Raw genomic sequence first — 18,499 nt, forward strand, 5'->3', positions numbered from 1 at the left:
TTTGCTCCGGCCGGAGAATGGCGGGGTTTGGTGGTTGGGAGGGGGTGCTCCAATGGTGCGGTGGCGGTCGCCGTCACCGCCTTCACGTTTCCCTCCGGCCACCCTTGACCACCGGGGGACGGTGTGTCTCGGTTTTGTTCCTGCAGGTCTGGTGTGGCACCACTGGACGCCTTGTCCTACAGGGACTCTTGCGAGCTCGATGGGGTGTTTGCGAAAGCAATGCAAGGCGTTTGCCATTGCCGGCGATGACGACGTCCTTGGACGCCGTTAGCCTTCTTGGAGGCGTGGCCATGACACTCATCGTGTCGCCGGTTGCCTGCCCCTGGGTTTTGTCTGCTACCCTAGTTACTAGCGATCCTCCGAGCTCCTCCTCGAAGCCCCTTTCGTTGACGCCATGCGTCAGGCAGTACCCGGCTTCATATAGACGGTGTGTCTCCCCTTTGTGCGACCATTCCCGAGCCCAGGGTGGCTGTCTGTGGGTGCATCGTCGCAGGAGGCACCCCGGTGTTCCTCAGCAGCTGGTGGTTTGTCGTGATGGCATGCGCTGAGACTTAGGAGTTCTCTTGGGGTGGGTGCCGAAGCTCCCGCGAAAGCACTGCACAGCTGGTCTGTGCCGACAAAGATGACGCTCGCGAGCGCCATTTTCCTTCCTGGAGGCGCTGTCATGAAGTTTCCCCCTTCGAGCTCTGGAGGTTCGCCGGCTTCACTAGCGTAGTTAGCCAGCTCTCGGGGTGTTGGTGGTCCTCTGTTCGACATGCTGCTCAGTGTGCTAGTCCTGCATGGTTTCAGATCCGCGGAGTGGCGTCTCGGGGAGTCGCCGGTGTTTTGCTGAAGTCTTGGGCGTTCTCGGAGAACCTGTAGTTTAGGCCTGGCCCTGGTCTGCCTGTTCCTTTGTTGTAGGCTTTAGCTCTTCACCACCTGGGCTTGTATCTCTAGCTGGTGTCCCTAGTTTTTTCTTTTTTTCTTCTTTTTCTTTGTTGCGTGCTACCTTGTACTCCTGGCCGGTTGATGGCTTTGTTAATTCAAAGCTGGGCTCGTCGAACCTTCTGTTTAAAATTATTACATATTTGATGCTATCGTACCCTCAAGTTATCGCAAAACGTTTTGCTCGCCCCCTCCCCCCCGAGTCACTCCTCTCTTGGCGAAATCAGGCGGCCACAAAACCCTAGCCGCCCAGCCGCTTCTACTTCCCTCCTGTACCTTGCCGCCGCAAGGGGCGCCCATCGGGAAGCCGGCGCGTGGGTGCCAATGGTGATGGCAGCAAGGATGTCGTTGCTCTGCTTCTCCGGTATATAGCACTGGCGCACTGGTTTGTGGCGCATCACACGTACAGTATGTCAGTGCTAGCAAACCCACGGATAGTTGTTTTCCTAATAGTGAGGGCTTCGGCTCCTAGGCTGACTGGCTCATTTGGTGAGCACGGTGGCTGTCCTGGCGGTAGGAAGCACTTGCCAGTGATGCTAGACGTCCTCCTTGGTTGCGCAGGAGATGAGGGGACGTGGACAGTAGTCACATCGCGGAGGTCACCTTGCTGACGTCTGGATGTACAACCCAGCCACTCGGGTGCAAGTCCTCAAGGACGTAGATTTATGTTCTTATTATTAAAAATATCATTGTAGGGCCTTCCCTTACCGTAGTCCTTTCAAAAAAAAAATGGCGGCTTTGCACCATGTAGATTCTGTTTCACTAGCTTTGATTCCACGGATGACATGGAGCCAACTCGGGGTGGTAAGGCTGGGGGCCCGCTAGTAATCTTTCGCCGGTGGTGATCAAGATGTCAGTGACATTTTAGATTCAGCTTCCGTCTTGGAGGCGACGTCGAGGTACGTACATCCCCTTCCCCTCCTTCCCCCGTGCCCTTGTAAAATATCCCAAACCCTCCGATTGGGCGGCTACAGTGTTCCGGTGTTGTATCCTCCTGAAGGCATCTTCTTGGGTGCGTGGGAAGGTGTTCCTTCTATGTGTGGTTTGTGGTCTAGTATGCCTCTAGTCCTCGTGTTTTTGGAAGAGTTGTTCTAGCAATTTCAGTCGGATTCCTCCTATGTTTATTTTAGTTGCCTTCCGCGAGTGGTTCTGTTCGCAGGAGAGTCAGCGCCCTTAGGCCTGAGAGGGTTTACCATCTCCGGCAGCAGGTTCTTAGTTATTATGGTGAGACAGTGACCAATGTGAGGCATACCCACTTGTAGAGAATAGGCATTTGGCGGCGTTGCAAAAAAAAACCATTGGTGGCATTATTTCTCCATGCCACCAAGTTGGCGCCACTTCTAATTAATAATGGTGGCGCGGGTAGCGCACGCCATTGGTGCTTGTCTGATAGTGGCGTTATAAAGTCTCAACACCATCATTAAGAATCGGGAGATCTAAAAAAAAACCTGCTGTGTGGCCATGTGTGCAGCCCAACGCATGTAGGTCGAGCACAACCAAACTGCGTCCCCGTGAGACCACCCCGTCGTGGTGTCGCTTCCACCCTGGTGCTGTATTCCCCACCATCGGTGACTGCTTGACTTGGACATGTGAGGATGTCAGCGACATGGCGGGAGCGGGGATGAAGGCGGCGCTTCATCTGTGAGGATGTCAGCGACACTTGATCTATGAGGATGTTGGTGTGGCGCCAGTGGCCGCCAAACACACATTCCATAGTGAGGCTCCCGATGAGCAAGACCGCCAAGACGGAGCCATGGGTAAGGGGGTCCCTTGATGGGATTTTGGCTGTAATTGCTACGCGACTACTCGTACGACGGGATATCGGTGATCTTGGCGCTCACTACATGCACTCTGATCGTCGTCTTCACTCTATTCTTTCTGCAATATGAACACGTTATGTTTTGATGTATTGGCGGTCCAAGAGATGCATGGGAAGGGTGGTTACCTTATCTTGGAGAAGTGACATAGGTTGCGGTGGTGTTGGCCTCGCACTACTTAGAAAAGGGCTAATTAGTGGCGCACTAGTTTTGGCTATCACTGGCGCACCGGGATGCGCCACTGCTATCACGTCACTGCCAGCGTAAGGCCTCCTCTTGTACGCTGACACGATGGCTTGCAGGCGGATACCAGGCTCTGACCCCTTGGACACACTCCCCTTGCTTGCGGTCAAAGCAGATGGCAGAAGAAGAGGAGGAGGAGCGGCCACATGAGCTGGAGGGAGCAGCGACTCGATGGGGCCACGGTGGAAGCAGGCGTGGTTGGTGTTGTCGAGGATAAGTGCGGTGCTGCCATGCTAGATCTCAATGGGAGGGGAACGACGTGTAGAGAGGGTGAGGGAGAGAGAGAAAGGAGCGGGTGGTGCGCGTGTGGGCCAGGGGTCATCGAGGGGAAGGTGACTATATGGGTGTGTGGGCGGTTGGTGGTAGTGGCGCAGTGCATGAAATGTATCGTGAGCCTTCTCAAAGCTAATAGTGAAAAGAACACCATCCATTTTCTTCTGTTAAAGTTCAAGGATTATTTCATGCAAGACGACAACACCTTCAATAACATGTTGTCTAGGCATAGAAGTTGTATGGGTAGGACTAACCACGGTATGGGCCAAACGTGTAGTACGGTTAGTAGCTACCCTGGTGTAAATCTTAAAACTAACATTAAGAAGGTAAATAGGTCTATATTGCTGGATTTGAATGGCATTTTCCTTTTTGGTAATAGATTAATTACACCAAATTCAACTTGATCAATGGCAATTCTCCTAATTGTAATTGTATAAGTAATGCCAGCAAGTTGGTCTTCATAGCATCCTAAAAACCTTAGTAAAATTCAGCAGGGAACCCATCTAATCTTGGTGCTTTTGTTGTGCTCCATTTGAGGAAAGGTCTTATGAACACCTCCTTCTCGAAGATGTAGGCTGTAAGGATACTTTTCTCAACTAATGATAACTGAGAGATATCCTCATTGTTATCCTCAACTAGGGAGAAACTATTGGGAACCAACGCTCCAAATAGTTTCTTGTAATAGTCAATAATGTAGAGTTTCAAATTGTCTTCACCAACTTCGATTCCTTCATCTCATCCTAATTGGAAAATCTTGTACTTACGGTGTTTCCGTTAGCAATAAGGTGGAAGTATTTATTATTTCCTCCTTCTTGAACATGATTTATCTTAGCATGTTGATCCCAGTTGGTCTCTTCACGTCCCTTATTGCTTCCCTTTCGGATACACTCAAAGGGTGTATTGCGTCTCTAAGGTCCAACTCCACAGTTATGGCCAGTAGTTTCTCTTTCTTATACCGTCCACTTATTTTTTAGCCCATCCTTTTAGTAAACGTCTTAAGCATCTAACCTTATTTTGCCAACACTGAATTGGAGTATCACCTTCACATAACACATCCCATTCAGTCATTTAAAAGAACATCTTGTATTAACCAAGATAATTCAAATGAGAAGTGTGCTTTGTTGCCCAGATATGCCTGATGCCCAATATGAATTAGTAGTGGTGTATGATATGACCCTGAACAAGTTAGAGCCCCGACCGTTACTAGAGGGAATTTTTGTCCCCACCCGACTCTTGCTAGTATACGATCCAACTTCTCATATGTTGGAGTCTCACGTCTATTTGCCAAAGTATACTGTCAAGATGGGGGAACTATTACCCTGAGAACCAGACTTTCAATAATAGGGTTTAAAACAAGGAGTCATCTCAGGTTGAAATTGTCACTAATTTTTTCTTCTCGCCAATGGAGAATATTGAAATGACCTCCCATAAACATAGGAATTGTCTTCCCGTCACGCATCCGATCCAATTCAGATATTTTTTTTTGGCTTGTGAGAACCTTGGGTTGCTCCATAAACTGGAACCAACACCCATTGAAAACCATCATTTCTAGACCCAATATGCAACTTCACAAAAGGAATCTTCAGTGTCCACTTTTTTTTTTTTGACTTAGAGAGTAGATGTGTTTATGACAACAAAAATACCACCTGAGCTCGTATGCGGAGGTAAACATAACTAATCAAAGTCCATGTGCTAACTGATTCAAGAAAGGCACCGTGAAATTATATCTCACTATCTCCAACAAGGTAATAAAATCTATGCGTTGCTCTGTGATAGTCTCTCGAACAAAAAGGTATCTCCAAAATCCTGACTATTCCAAGTTACTTCTTTTATTCCTTGCATTTAGGATACATTCCTTTTAGTTTTTTACTTTAGTATGCTCCTATGAAAATTAGACATGTCATAATGTTTTTTTTTCTGTAAGATAGCTTAACTTTCTCTTCCTGAATCAGATTTTCCATATGACCATCTAATTCGGTGTTCTTGTCGTCGCTCAAATCTTTTCAAAGATTGGATGCACGAGGGCTGCTCCGGTGCTCCCCCCCTAAACGAGTTGAAGGATCATAGTTGGGCTTTTTTTCGTGTGTTGGATCCGCCGAAACCTATATCCAGTCCATGTATACCCGTCCGTAGTGATACAATATGTGTATGCCACGTAAGAAAAAATAAGAGGTCAGGTGAGCAAGATTTTTATAGGGCATTTCTATTTCGGCATAGGCACGTGACCGTATATACGTATAAAAACGAGATACAACACAACGCGGGCCATACGGGCCTATATAGGGTTGTACGGAAGGTGAACCTATACTGAAATTACAATCATGCCCCCGCTTACGAACATGTATGAAAAGATCTCCACATTATTCTGTTTGACGCACTCAGAATTTTCTCAGGGGAGGAGCACCGGAGCAGAAGTGTCTAGTAACTGAACATGTTTCTTAAGAATGGTTCGAGATCTATTTAGCTCCACATCTTTGGTTAGACTCACAAAGAGAAACCCCAAGCCTACTACTAGCACTATGTATAATTTTGCTAGTCGGCAGTCAACTGTTTTCTTTCGGCCAAATAGTCGAATATCCGGCCGTTCGTTTGCTCGCTGGGATTCGTCCTGGCTGCTGCGACGTCAGGGCAACAGACCAGAATTATTTTTTCGTTTTTTTGTCGCGACTGGTTGTTTGGAATTTGGTTTTCCTTTTTTCCTTTCTCAGTCGGGATTCTTTTTCGTTGGGCGGAGATGAGCCGGGTGGAGATGAGGGAGCGATGGAGCTCGACGGCTGGGCTGGTGGTGGGGAGTACCAGCAGCTCGTCGGCGGAGCTGGTAGTGGGAAAGACCAGGAGTTCGTCGGCGAAGAGGATCTACCTTTCCTGCTTTCTTTTTCCTCTTTGAGTGGCAGATTTGCTTTTCTATAGCACACGAGATGTCACTGTGGATTTCCGCCATGGAATTTTTTTATCACCTCCATAGTAATTTGTGTAGTACCTCTGCCCAGCTAACCTGGGTGTTCTCGATATATACATGGAAGTGGACCAGAGGAACAAATCTTACTGGTGTTGTCCTTAGAAGGTTTTCATCGTTTTTCCAGTGCGATGCGTCGTGAGTGCGTACCAATTGATGATTTTTGAGGGTCCTCATTTCCCCTCTTCTTCTCTCTAAAGCGTGAATAGTAGTTGAGAGTCCCCTCCTTCCCTCCGGGCCGATCTCGACCCCTCTCCGGCGGCTCTACTGGCCGGAGATGGCGACGGAAAGGCGCCGGCGTAGGTGTAGATAGTAGTAGTAGCCCCGTAGTGGCGTCTTGGAGTAGGTCACCAGCTCTCTCTCACCAGATCTGGTGCATCCTGTTGTTGGGCGGTGCGGCGGCGTGGCTCCGGTGGCAAGGGCGGCGGCTGCGGCGCAACTTCAGCGCAGGCATCTTGGCAAATAAGGTGGGTTGGAGCTCGTGCTTCTCGAGGTGCTGGCGCAGCATCGGGAAGCAGATCTGGGTGGCTCGTCGCTCGCGTCCATGGTGGGCGTCCAGCGGAGCTGCTGCGGCGAGCTCGGTCAATAAGCGCTACCTCCAGCAGCTACAACTTCCTCTTCTCCTTGGTGTCCTCTTGGCCGGCCGTGGCGGCGAGGGGCAGGACACCGACGGCGATAAGGAGTCTGTGGCGGCTGGCAAATCTCTTGCTGCTACTTCGAGCTTTCATACGTTGGCCAAGGACTGGTCATCGATTTTGTTTGGCCTAGTTCCTGGAGTTCTTCAGCGGAGGACCGATGCCGGTGGCCATCGCCGCTCTGCCTCTGCATCTTATGGTCGAAAGGCGACCCTCCTCAGCATCTCCTTCCCAGAGACCAAGCAGTTCGAGGGGAAGGCCTTCAGCTCCAGCCACGACGCCGGACTAAGTGGTTCATCCCCGGCGCCGGTATATTTCTTTTGTGGTGGAGCGACGCATCGACGACCTTCAGGCGCGGAGCTGACAAGGAAGGACCTGATTGTTTTTCCTATAATCTTTCTAGGATCCTTTATGTAAAAAATCTGTCCTTATCCAGAATTCCCCTGTTCTGTGGGGGTTTTTCTGCAAATTGTACTCTCCGTCTCGGTAATACTAGCAGCTTCTAGGGTCTTTGGACCCTTTCCCTGTTCAAATTTTTTTTGATGATTTTTGTTCAGTAGGAGGGTTATTTGTTTTTATGGTGCAGTTTGTCACAATAATACTACATCCACGGAATGGATCTTATGGGCAGCCCTTACGGACTGACATGGAGCTCTGCAGTTGGTGGTGATTTCTATCGTTCCTTAAATTGTGGAGCAGTCTCCTGTTTTTTTCCAATCTGTTGTGTACGTGGGTGTCCGTAATTCATGAGAATGTTCTCTCGGAAGACATAGAAGCACCTAAAAGTGAAATTAATGGTATGCATGCAGTGCATCACTGTGGTTTTTGTATTTGTGCAGATGAGGTCTGAGCCGCATTATTCATTGCAACATTTGAAAGACATCACAAAAAATTTCTCTGAAGAGCAAATACTTGGTAAAGGTGGTTCTGGTGTAGTATATAAGGTAAGATTAGAGCATATCCATTTTAGCTCTGGCAAATATTTGACCAAGACCTAAAAAACATAGCCCCATATTAATAAAATATTGTAACAGGGATTGCTAGCCAATGGAAAAATGATTGCTGTGAAGAAAGTAGAACAAAGGTGGAGCTCAAAGGAGCAATGTGACACATTACAAAAACAATTTGAGAACGAGGTCACTCTTCTTATGGGGCTTAAGCACCCAAATATAGTGGAACTTATAGGCTACTGCTATGAAATGCAACATGTACGTTCGCCGCACAATGGAACATACATTTTTGGTTGGCAAGTAGATAGTTTGCTTTGCTTGGAATTTCTCTCTGAGGGAAGTCTCGATAAACGCATTTCAGGTATGAACTCAAATATATAAGAAACATTATTTTTCTTTTTTCTTGGTTTGAGATTCCAAATTTGCTGGTTTGATCATGCAATAGATATTTGATAGCGCTATTCTGTGGCAGTGTGTACAATAGATATTTTATACCCCTAGTATAACGCGCTCCAGAAATTGTGTTCTTACATAGTTTTAAAAATCTAGGGTAGCCGCAGTTCGCGCTAGAGTGTACAATAAATATTCTATGCCACTGGTACATTGGTGCATGTACGATATGTAGTAAAGTAGTCACAACATACAGTAAATTTGGAACAATATATTTTACTACCAGATGACTATTTTAATACATTGTTCCATATTTCTATAATCTATACACTATTTTACTACAACTTCTACATGGTTTTGTTAGGTTGATCTCCACCACGTTCGAGCCCAACGGCTCGACGTGCCCTTTGACCGCGCCCTGATCGGGGGCGCCCAACCGTTAGCTGGTTGGTGGGCCCCTGTCGCCTGCACTATATACAGTGGTGGGGGCTGGTGGCACTCGACACGAGGTTGCCCTGAGCTGCCACTCGCCCCACCAGACGACCCACCGATTAGGGTTAGTGCAGTGCCGACGGGAAGCTCCGCCGCCACCCCTCTCGTTCGACCTCATGCCGTCGCCGTCGCCATCACCACCATGTCGACTCCGACGGGTTCGTCCTCCTCGCAGGGACAAGGTAAACCCCACAGTACCAGTATTCGTTAACAGAGATAGTAGTACCCGTCATGAGATCTACCTCTAGTCGATCCACAGAGTTTAACATTGGTATCAGAGCCATGTAGTGTGTAGATCTTGAGTTTTTCGGGTAGAAAAGTATGAACAGAAACCACAAACCCTAGATCGACCCGTATACCGAACCCTAAACCTAACAGTGACAAAGAGGGGCAAAAGTATCTTGCCGGCCAGGGCTTTTGGGCTCCCCGGCGAGGAAGAACACGGGCAGTGGGGCACAGCGCCGCCACTGCCGAAAGTATACTGGCTGCTGCGCTGCTACTGCGCGGCCGCCGGCAAAGGCACCACCACTCTGCGCCGCTTGACGGTGGTGCGCCCACCCTCGGGTGCACGCGCCGCCGGCAAGAGGGCCAGGGGAGCGCCGCCGCTCGTCTCCGCCGCCGGACCGTCGGGTTTGGTGGTGAGATGGAGTTGGTGGCCATGGGAGAGAAAGAGGAAAGGGCGGGCACGCCGTCGCCGGCGAGCCGCCGGGGCCCGAGCGCGCGGGAGGTTCATCCTCTAGCCGCCGCCAGAGAACAAAAGGGCAAGGGGAGGGGCCTGTCTCCGCCACCTGCTACGCACGCGCGAGCAGCCGCCCCAGCCGCCAGAGAGAAAGGGAGGAGGGCTCGCCGTGAGTTCGCCGTCGCCGGCGAGATGCGGGCCACGGGTTTCTTCACCCGCCGCCGACGCGTGCCGGAGAGACAGAACGAGGGGAAAAAGTGGGCTAGGGTTCTGGGGGTGACCGTTCGGGCCCCCTTTTATACCGCCCGGAATTGAAGGGCCGCCGTCGGATTCGATCCGACGGCCAGAAAAGATTGCCGCGTGGGCACCGTTGCCGGGCCGCGTCGGCGCCGTGTGCGGGCCGCGTGGGCGCCGTGGCCAGGCCGCGTGCGGGCCGCTAGGCAGGCCGTATCAGCGACGCGGGCTGGGCCGCGTTACAGGCTGCCGCGTCCGGGCAGCGTGGGCGCCGCGTAGACTGCGCGCCGCGCAGCGCGTGGTGGGCCGCGGACCGCGCGCCAGCAGTTTTCTCTGTTATTTTCTCGTTACGAGCTACGCTTTTGCTGTTTTTTGAGCAAATTTCGCATAGTTTTTTCTATTCAAATTTGTCCAACGAAAATTTGTCTAGAAAATGCAAAAGTAATAGAAACACTTCTGAAAAGTTTAAAGTTTGACTTCAAAGTTTCCGCTGCAAATAGTTAAGATGCATTTTCAATTTGGGAAAATGCAAAAGTGATGATTAAAATTTAAAAGGTTGTTTAAAAGTGATTGTTGAAACAATTATGATCCTGTCATTTTATGACCAACGTTATTGATGGTATGATCATGTTTTGTTGCAATGACATGTGCATTTATCTCTATTTCTGCCCAACGGTGATATAGTTTTATTTGCATAAACAGTTGTATGTTCTAATTTTGACCAACGTTGGATTATTGCATGCAATTGTTGTTATGATCTCATTTCATTGTGGTTTAAAGGAGGGTACTACTTGATGAGATGCATCAAGGATGTTCCAACCCTCAGAGGTGACAACTACACTGAATGGAGAAAGAAGGTCGATTTGTGCTGAGGTGGACTGGGTTCCCACAGCCGGTCAGACCAAAAGATGATGCTGCATGGCAGAATAAAAAGTGGCTAAGTGCCTTTTATAAAGAATACAATTGAGAACGCTATTGCGGGCTCAATTGCAGAGTGTGCTTCCGTAAGGGAAGTATCTTGAAAGAATAAAGAGCCAGTTCACTGGTTCTTCAAAGATATGTGCGACCCAGCTGCTGTAGCAACTGGTGACGAGAAAAGTACACATGGACAGGAAGGACATGGCAAGTGTGCCATATGGTGTAATAATGCTTATGTGGGTGTTGTCTGTGTGTAATGTGAGTGAAAAAGTGTTATCCGTGTTGGACAAAGAACAAAAGAAAAGAACAGATGAATCGTCGAAATATGGCATTATGGCTTAGGCCATATTTCGGGGGGAGAATAGAAAGACTTGTTAAAAATGGTATTCTTCCTCCATTAGAATTCTCAGACAAAGAACATCGCATTGATTGCATTAAAGAAAAATTTGTAAAGCAAATTAAAAAGGGTGCAAATCGATGCACAACAGCACTAGAAATAATTCACACCGAGATATGTGGACCATTTCCTGTGAAAAGTGTGGATGGCTATGATTCGTTCATAACATTCACGAATGATTACTCCCGATATGGTTATATTTATCCAATAAAAGAAAGAACAGAAGCGTTGGATAAATTCAAAATATTCAAAGCTGAAGTTGAAAATCAGCATGACAAAAGAATAAAGATAGTCAGGTCCGATCGTGGAGGGGAGTACTACGGTCGACATACTCCATATGGCCAAGTCCCCGGACCTTTTGCAAGGTTTCTACGGGAGACTCGGAATAGTCGCCCAGTACTCGATGCCGGGCGAACCTCGGCAGAATGGGGTAGCTGAAAGGCGCAACCGTACCCTTATGGATATGGTGCGCGAGTATGATGAGCTATTCCACCCTACCATTGGGATTGTGGATTGAGGCGTTAAAAACCGCTATTCACATTCTAAACAGCAGTACCAAGCAAATCGGTGCCCAAAACGCCGTATGAGCTATGGACAGGGAGAGTGCCTTCTCTAAACCACCTGAAAGTGTGGGGGAGCCCTGCCGAGGCCAAAGTATTCAATCCAAATATCGCAAAGTTAGATACCAAAACAGTCAGCTGCCATTTTATTGGCTATCCTGAAAAGTCAAAAGGTTATCGTTTCTACTGTCCAGAGAAATACACAAAGTTTGTGGAAACGAGACATGCTGTCTTCTTAGAGGACGAAATGATGAGGGGGCCATGGTAGCTCGGAAAATTGATGTTGAGGAGAAGAGGGTGCATGCACCTAATCCGATGACTCGGGAGCCATTTTTTGCGCTACCATGTGCACCTGTACCGACGATCCCTGCGATTATGGTGCAAGCACCTGTTGTGACTCCACCCATGACAACGATGAGTGAAAATTCGGAACCTGTCCGTCAGGAGCCGAATGAACCATTTGTTGAGCATGAAAGGGAGCAACAACAGCCACCTCCAGAAGCTGAGCCACAAGTTGAGGAACAGAATGCTCAAGAGAATGTGGCCCCTAGAAGGTCTACAAGAGCTAGAAAATCAGCCATTTCGACTGATTACAAAGTTTACAACACAGAAAGAGTTCATATGGAAGGTGATCCCACTTCATATGAAGAAGCCATGAGAAGCCCGGATTCATCAAAGTGGGTGGAGGCCATGGAAGACGAAATGAGATCGATGAGTACCAACAATGTTTGGGACTTAGAGAATATTCCTAAAGGAGCCAAAACAGTGGGCTGCAAATGGGTCTACAAAATAAAATATGACTCCAATGGGAATGTCGAAAAGTACAAAGCACGACTTGTGGCAAAAGGATTTACACAAAGAGAAGGGATAGATTACAATGAGACATTTTCTCCGGTCTCATGTAAGGATTCCTTCAGGATCATCATGGCACTAGTTGCACATTTTGATTTAGAGTTGCATCAAATGGATGTAAAGACGGCATTTCTAAACGGGGATTTAGAAGAAAATGTCTACATGAAACAACCCAAGGGTTTTATCATGGAAGGCAAGGAAGAAATGGGATGCCGCCTAAAGAAATCCATTTATGGATTAAAGCAAGCCTCCAGACAGATGGTATCTAAAGTTTAATGAAACAATTAAGAGATTTGGATTTAAAGAAAATATTGAGGACAATTGCGTTTATGCAAAGTTTAAAAGTGGGAAATATATTTTCCTAATCTTGTATGTGGATGATATTCTGCTTGCCGAGCGGTGATGTTAGTCTACCGCAAGAGACAAAGAAGTTCTTGTCCTCAAATTTTGATATGAAAGATCTTGGTGAAGCGTCATATGTTTTGGGCATAGAAATTCACCGAGATAGGAACAATGGAGTATTAGGACTATCGCAAAAGGCTTATTTAGAAAAGATTCTAAGTAAGTATAATATGCACAAGTGCAGTGCCACACCTGCCCCTATAGTCAAGGGCGACAGTTTTGGGAACCATCAAAGTCCCCAAAATCAATACGAGCTCGATCAAATGAAAGCGGTTCCATATGCTTCGGCTATTGGAAGCCTACGAGTATGCACAAGTGTGCACTCGCCACGACTTAGCATTTATCACCGGAGTACTCGGTAGATATCAAGAAAATCCAGGTTTCGAACAACTGGAAAATGGTAAAGAAGGCATTGCGTTATGTGAAAGGCACAAAGAGTTACATGCTAACATATAGAAGATCCGATTCCCTAGAAATAAGAGGGTATTCGGATGCAGATTTTGCGGGGGATAAAGATGATAGAAAATCCACATCCGGATATGTATTCACCCTTGCAGGGGAGCTATTTCGTGGAGAAGCTCCAAACAGACCATAGTTGCATCATCCACGATGTATGCAGAATTTATAGCATGTTATGAAGCCACGGGGCAGGCATTATGGTTAAAGAAATTCAAACCCGACTTGAAAGTGGTAGATTGTATTGACAAACCACTAAAGATGTACTGCGACAATGATCTCGCGAGTATTTTATGCTCACAACAACAAGTCGAGTACAGCTACGAAACCAATTGAGGTTAAGTATTATGTTGTGAAACACAAGGTCCAGGATCAAACAATAAGTCTCGAGCATATAAGGACAAAAGATATGCTTGCGGATCCGCTAACGAAAGGCTTACCACCCAGCGTGTTCAAGGAGCACGTAGCCGGCATGGGTTTAAGGGAAAGTCTTACCTATCCTGGATCATAAGAGGCCCAAAAGTAAAAGAATTTGTTTCAAAACAGAGAAGTGCATTGTGGCTGTCTGATTCTATCGGCAATAGAGCTGTGACGATGAAACATGCCCTATGGACTGATCCAAAATGAAATGAATAAAATGAAAGTATAAAGTTAAAAGTAAAGTTGAGATCAAAGGGGAGAATGTTAGGTTGATCTCCACCACGTTCGAGCCCAACGGCTCGACGTGCCCTTTGACCGCGCCCTGATCGGGGGCGCCCAACCGTTAGCTGGTTGGTGGGCCCCTGTCGCCTGCACTATATACGGTGGTGGGGGCTGGTGGCACTCGACACGAGGTTGCCCCGAGCTGCCACTCGCCCCACCGGACGACCCACCGATTAGGGTTAGTGCGGTGCCGACGGGAAGCTCCGCCGCCACCCCTCTCGTTCGACCTCATGCCGTCGCCGTCGCCATCACCACCATGTCGACTCCGACGGGTTCGTCCTCCTCGCAGGGACAAGGTAAACCCCACAGTACCAGTATTCGTTAACAGAGATAGTAGTACCCGTCATGAGATCTACCTCTAGTCGATCCACAGAGTTTAACAGGTTTAACCAGGGTATAATGGCATCCCTATAAAAATAACGGAATGAATGAAGGAGGCGAATATACACAATAGAATCTCGTAGTCCTTCGATATAACTCCTTTGTTTCTTCTTACAAGTTTTTTTTTGAAAGTTCAAACATGATTAACTTCGATCAGGTTTTAAGAAAAAACTATCAACATCTAAATAATAAAAAACTGAAATTACATTCCGTGATGAATCAATCGATACTGATTTGGTATTGTAAATGCTAATATTATTTCCTGAAACACTTTATATCAAGGAACACATGGAGTACAACACCTACACAATTTCATTTCTTTCATTTTGCAAATGTAGATGCAACTTCTGGACTTGATTGGCATACACGGTACAAAATAATTGAGGGGATTTGTTATGGCGTACAGTACCTTCATGAGCAATCTAATGTTCCCATAATTCACTTGGACCTAAAACCTGGGAACATATTGCTCGATGCAAATATGGTACCTAAAATTGCAGACTTTGGTATATCACGACTATTTGATCAAGGACAAACTATTCACACGAAGACTAATAATGGAACACCGTAAGTAAATCGCCGCTTGAAAAATTCATTATTTAATTTGTTGTGATCAACAAATTTCCCTTTAGTTATCTGAGCGACTCAATTAAACCACCCATGTTGCAATGCAGTGGGTACATGCCACCAGAATTCATACAGGCTGGTACAATCACACTTATGTCGGACATATTCAGTTTGGGTGTAATAATCATGGAGATAATAACGGGGCACAAGAGCTACCCATATGATATTAAAGCATCCTATGGGGACTTCATCAATACTGTAAGTACATTTAAATTTTGAAGTGGAGACCATTTTGAGCGACAATTTGGTATACATTGGGTAGTGACATTCGTGATTTTTTTGTTCTATCTTCGCAGGAACTTCAGAAATGGAGAAATATGATGGAAACCGAACCAGGGTATAGAAGCCTAGAGTCAGATTGCCAACAAATAGAAAAATGCATTCGGATTGGTCTAATGTGCGTGAATCTTGAGCGGGCCGAAAGGCCTACAATAAGGGAAATTACAAATATGCTTCAAGGGCAAGAAACTAGGAATTGCTACATTAGCTACTAGCTTACTAGACATGTCCGGCCCAGGTATGATAACATCAGGTGCGCCATAGCTCCTCCTCCAGGGTTTGTGAAAATCAACGTCGATGCGGCCGTTCAGAAGAAATGGCAAGGGAAGAGCGGTGGCAGCGATTTGCCGATCAAACATGGGGGCGCCGGCAGTGACTGTCCAGGGTATTGGTGATCCTGCAGTGTTTGAAGGCATGGCTTGCCGAAAGTCCCTTTCCTTGGCACTTGATCTTCAGCTCACACATGTCTGGTTTCGTCGGACTGAAAGATGTGATTGACAGCCTGGAAGGGAGGCTACAGCTAATCAGGAGGAAGAGAGCGCAAAGAAGGCCGATTTGACAGCGGCGCTGCACCACGGCCGGGCTCCAACGATGGAGAGGTTCTGGTTCCTGCTGGACGTGCCGAAGCATGTGCGAACAGAGAGGCTCTGCTGCTTGTGCTAGGGAATACGTTGACGTCAAGACGCTGTTGAAAGTTGTGCCTACCAATAGCCTGCGGCTGGGAACTCAGTCGATGTTGCTGGAAATGACACGGAGGTGAAAAGGCAGCCAATGTGGAACCGTCGGTGGAGGTGGGAGCGGGAGCTTCTGCGCATGGAGGCGGCAGCGCACGCTGGCAGAGCATGGGGAAGGGTGCCCTATTGGCTCCGAGTAGCAGCCTTCAACTTCAAACCATGCTGCTTCACATCCTGCTATGGAGAAATCACCTGTCTATGGAAGCACAAACCCTTTATAGATACTGCTGCCTTGTCCTCTTCTAGGTTGTCATGTTCTGCTGAGCTATATATGTTACTTAGTTATGCTATGGATTTCAAAAAAAAAAACTGTGAACTATGGAAAAGCAATTTTGGATATTTTGCAAGTTGTTTGGTTGGAGGAACCGTGAACTATGTGTTTGATTGAAAATATCTATAATAACCCTAAGAATGCGAAAGACCGTTTATACATTCTATATGACCATAAAATATCCATACATGCATTAGTTAATATGTAAATAACCATTTTAGGATGGAAATTTTAGTTTTTTTAACGTTTCATGCTAATAGATCCTAGATAGAGTTAAGCAACAATTTATTTAAATCAAAGGCAATTAATTTCAGTCAGAACAAGTACTAAAGTTATTATTCCATCTGATCCATAATATGTAGGATAACATATTTGACAGTAGTTTGTATATGTGTAGGACTCTAATTTGTACTATTATATGATCGGTGTAACCTCTTGTAAACCGACTCGTACTACTCTTGAACTTGTATGTTACCCTACCGATATACAAATACATACACTGCCTACCCTCTGGAGGTCACGACCGATCATACTCTGCCCATACATATTGTTTTGCATGGCATCAGAGCCAGGGCTCATCAAACTCCTTTGAGATCCAATCCACAATGGCGACCAACTGAGACGTGAGCGACTCCGTCTCCTCTTCCTCCAGGAGTAGCTTCGGGACTACCCCGTTGATCAACTATACACTGAACTTCTCCGCTACGTCTTCATCATCCTTGCCATCATCAGGGCCCTTCAACTTAGTCTTGCTCCTCACCGTCCGACTCGGCAATGACAACTACCAGTATTAGCGCTCAGGTGACCCACGTTCTCCGCAACCATCTACTTAGGGGTGTAAACGGATCAGATTGGATCGGATTTTGTTAATACCATATCCTATACCACATATTTTTCTCGGATTTGGATCAGAGCGGGTACTGACACATCGTACGGGCGGACGGTATGGGCGGGCTCCCCCCGTACCGACGTCCGCTAAACCTTCTGGAAGTTGTCATCGCATCCTCCTTTCGCTCAGGTGCATAATTAAGTGCTTAAATATTGTTATCACGTCAAAATACCATAAAATGATAGTTTTTATTGATATTTCATTATTTCCTTATTATTTTGAGATCCTACATAGACAGCATAAAAGGGCGCGGTAGCGCGGTGAAATACAAAAATCCTATTGCTACTCAAAGATATCTTAGTAATATAATGGTGTAAAAACATGCTAAAAATACACTGATCAACTTCCCCAAGCTAGACTCTTGCTCGTCCCCGAGCAAGATAGAAGCTTAATGGACAGAGTCATCTTTGTTCATGAAGCAGAACACGTTAAAACAAATGAGGCATTTTTAGAACAATTGATTATAAATGTCAAATATAGAACTAGCAGATGAACCAAATCATACCATTCTCATACTAGAATGACTTAAAGGTTTCCACACCTTTAATGCTTGATACTACACATGAAGACCATATTTCTCACATGTCATATGATCATAAAGCTTAGCTTTTTATAAGAGAATTATCACAAAACACTTTCATCTTATTTCACTCTACTTTTCATATATATTTTGATAGCATAGAACTTTTTCCAGAGTAATCTTTTCTTTCATTCTCATGTAGTTAAGCCAATTATAATATGATTTATAGATCACTTCCTTCTCATATCCTATCAAGACTTATTGGTGTGGAAGGCCCTAAGATCATTACCATGGTTCAAGTACAATAGGACTCATCCTAATCCATACATCTAACATAATAATCATAATTCAATCATACTTCGATTATAATAACGGCTCATAATTCATAGGGTAACAATCCTTCGCTCTAAAAGGGAGTTACATCGCATGCTGATGCAAAGGTCCTATTTTGGAAGAAAGATAAAATGCATGATGAAAAATAAATTTGCATAATACTAATAATAAATTTACAAGGCTTTGAATGATCTCCCCAAGCTTGGTGTCAAGCCAGGTGGGATCACACAACTCCTTGAGTGTACCTATTCCTCCTCGGGAGTAAGCGATGCTCCAATGACATCATCCTCTCGCTTCAGATTGCAGGCGTGTGTGATACATGCAAAACGGGTAGCTAGCGCCGGTCATCATGTTGATTCTTGATAACTTTAACGAGAAACTTCATGTCATAAGTCATCTCAAGAACAACCTTAGTTAGGGTTTCTACCCAATTGTTGATGTCATCGACCTTTTTCTCAAGGTCCTTGCTCATCAGCCAATAAGTGTCGACTCCCTCATTCATAGTTTCCACACAAGCCGTAGAAAACTTTCCAAGGGATGTGGTCCTTTCCTAAATTTCTTCATGCTACATCTTCCAACCGATAG

The 18,499-nt window shown here is 46.3% G+C and overlaps 1 protein-coding gene across 1 annotated transcript; it reads left to right on the forward strand.

Annotated features, from left to right (window-relative positions):
* The first annotated feature begins 6,017 nt into the window (after nt 1-6,017).
* LOC124708752 (probable serine/threonine-protein kinase PBL7) lies at nt 6,018-15,830 on the forward strand. Its single transcript, XM_047240423.1, has 7 exons — nt 6,018-6,094; nt 6,719-7,157; nt 7,688-7,792; nt 7,883-8,159; nt 14,600-14,828; nt 14,936-15,086; nt 15,669-15,830. Exons 1-7 carry the CDS (start codon nt 6,018-6,020, stop codon nt 15,828-15,830), a joined length of 1,440 nt encoding a protein of 479 aa, XP_047096379.1.
* Nucleotides 15,831-18,499: the final 2,669 nt, after the last annotated feature.

The sequence above is a fragment of the Lolium rigidum genome, chromosome 1 (genome assembly GCF_022539505.1).
Source record: "Lolium rigidum isolate FL_2022 chromosome 1, APGP_CSIRO_Lrig_0.1, whole genome shotgun sequence".
NCBI classification, from domain to species: Eukaryota; Viridiplantae; Streptophyta; class Magnoliopsida; order Poales; family Poaceae; genus Lolium; species Lolium rigidum.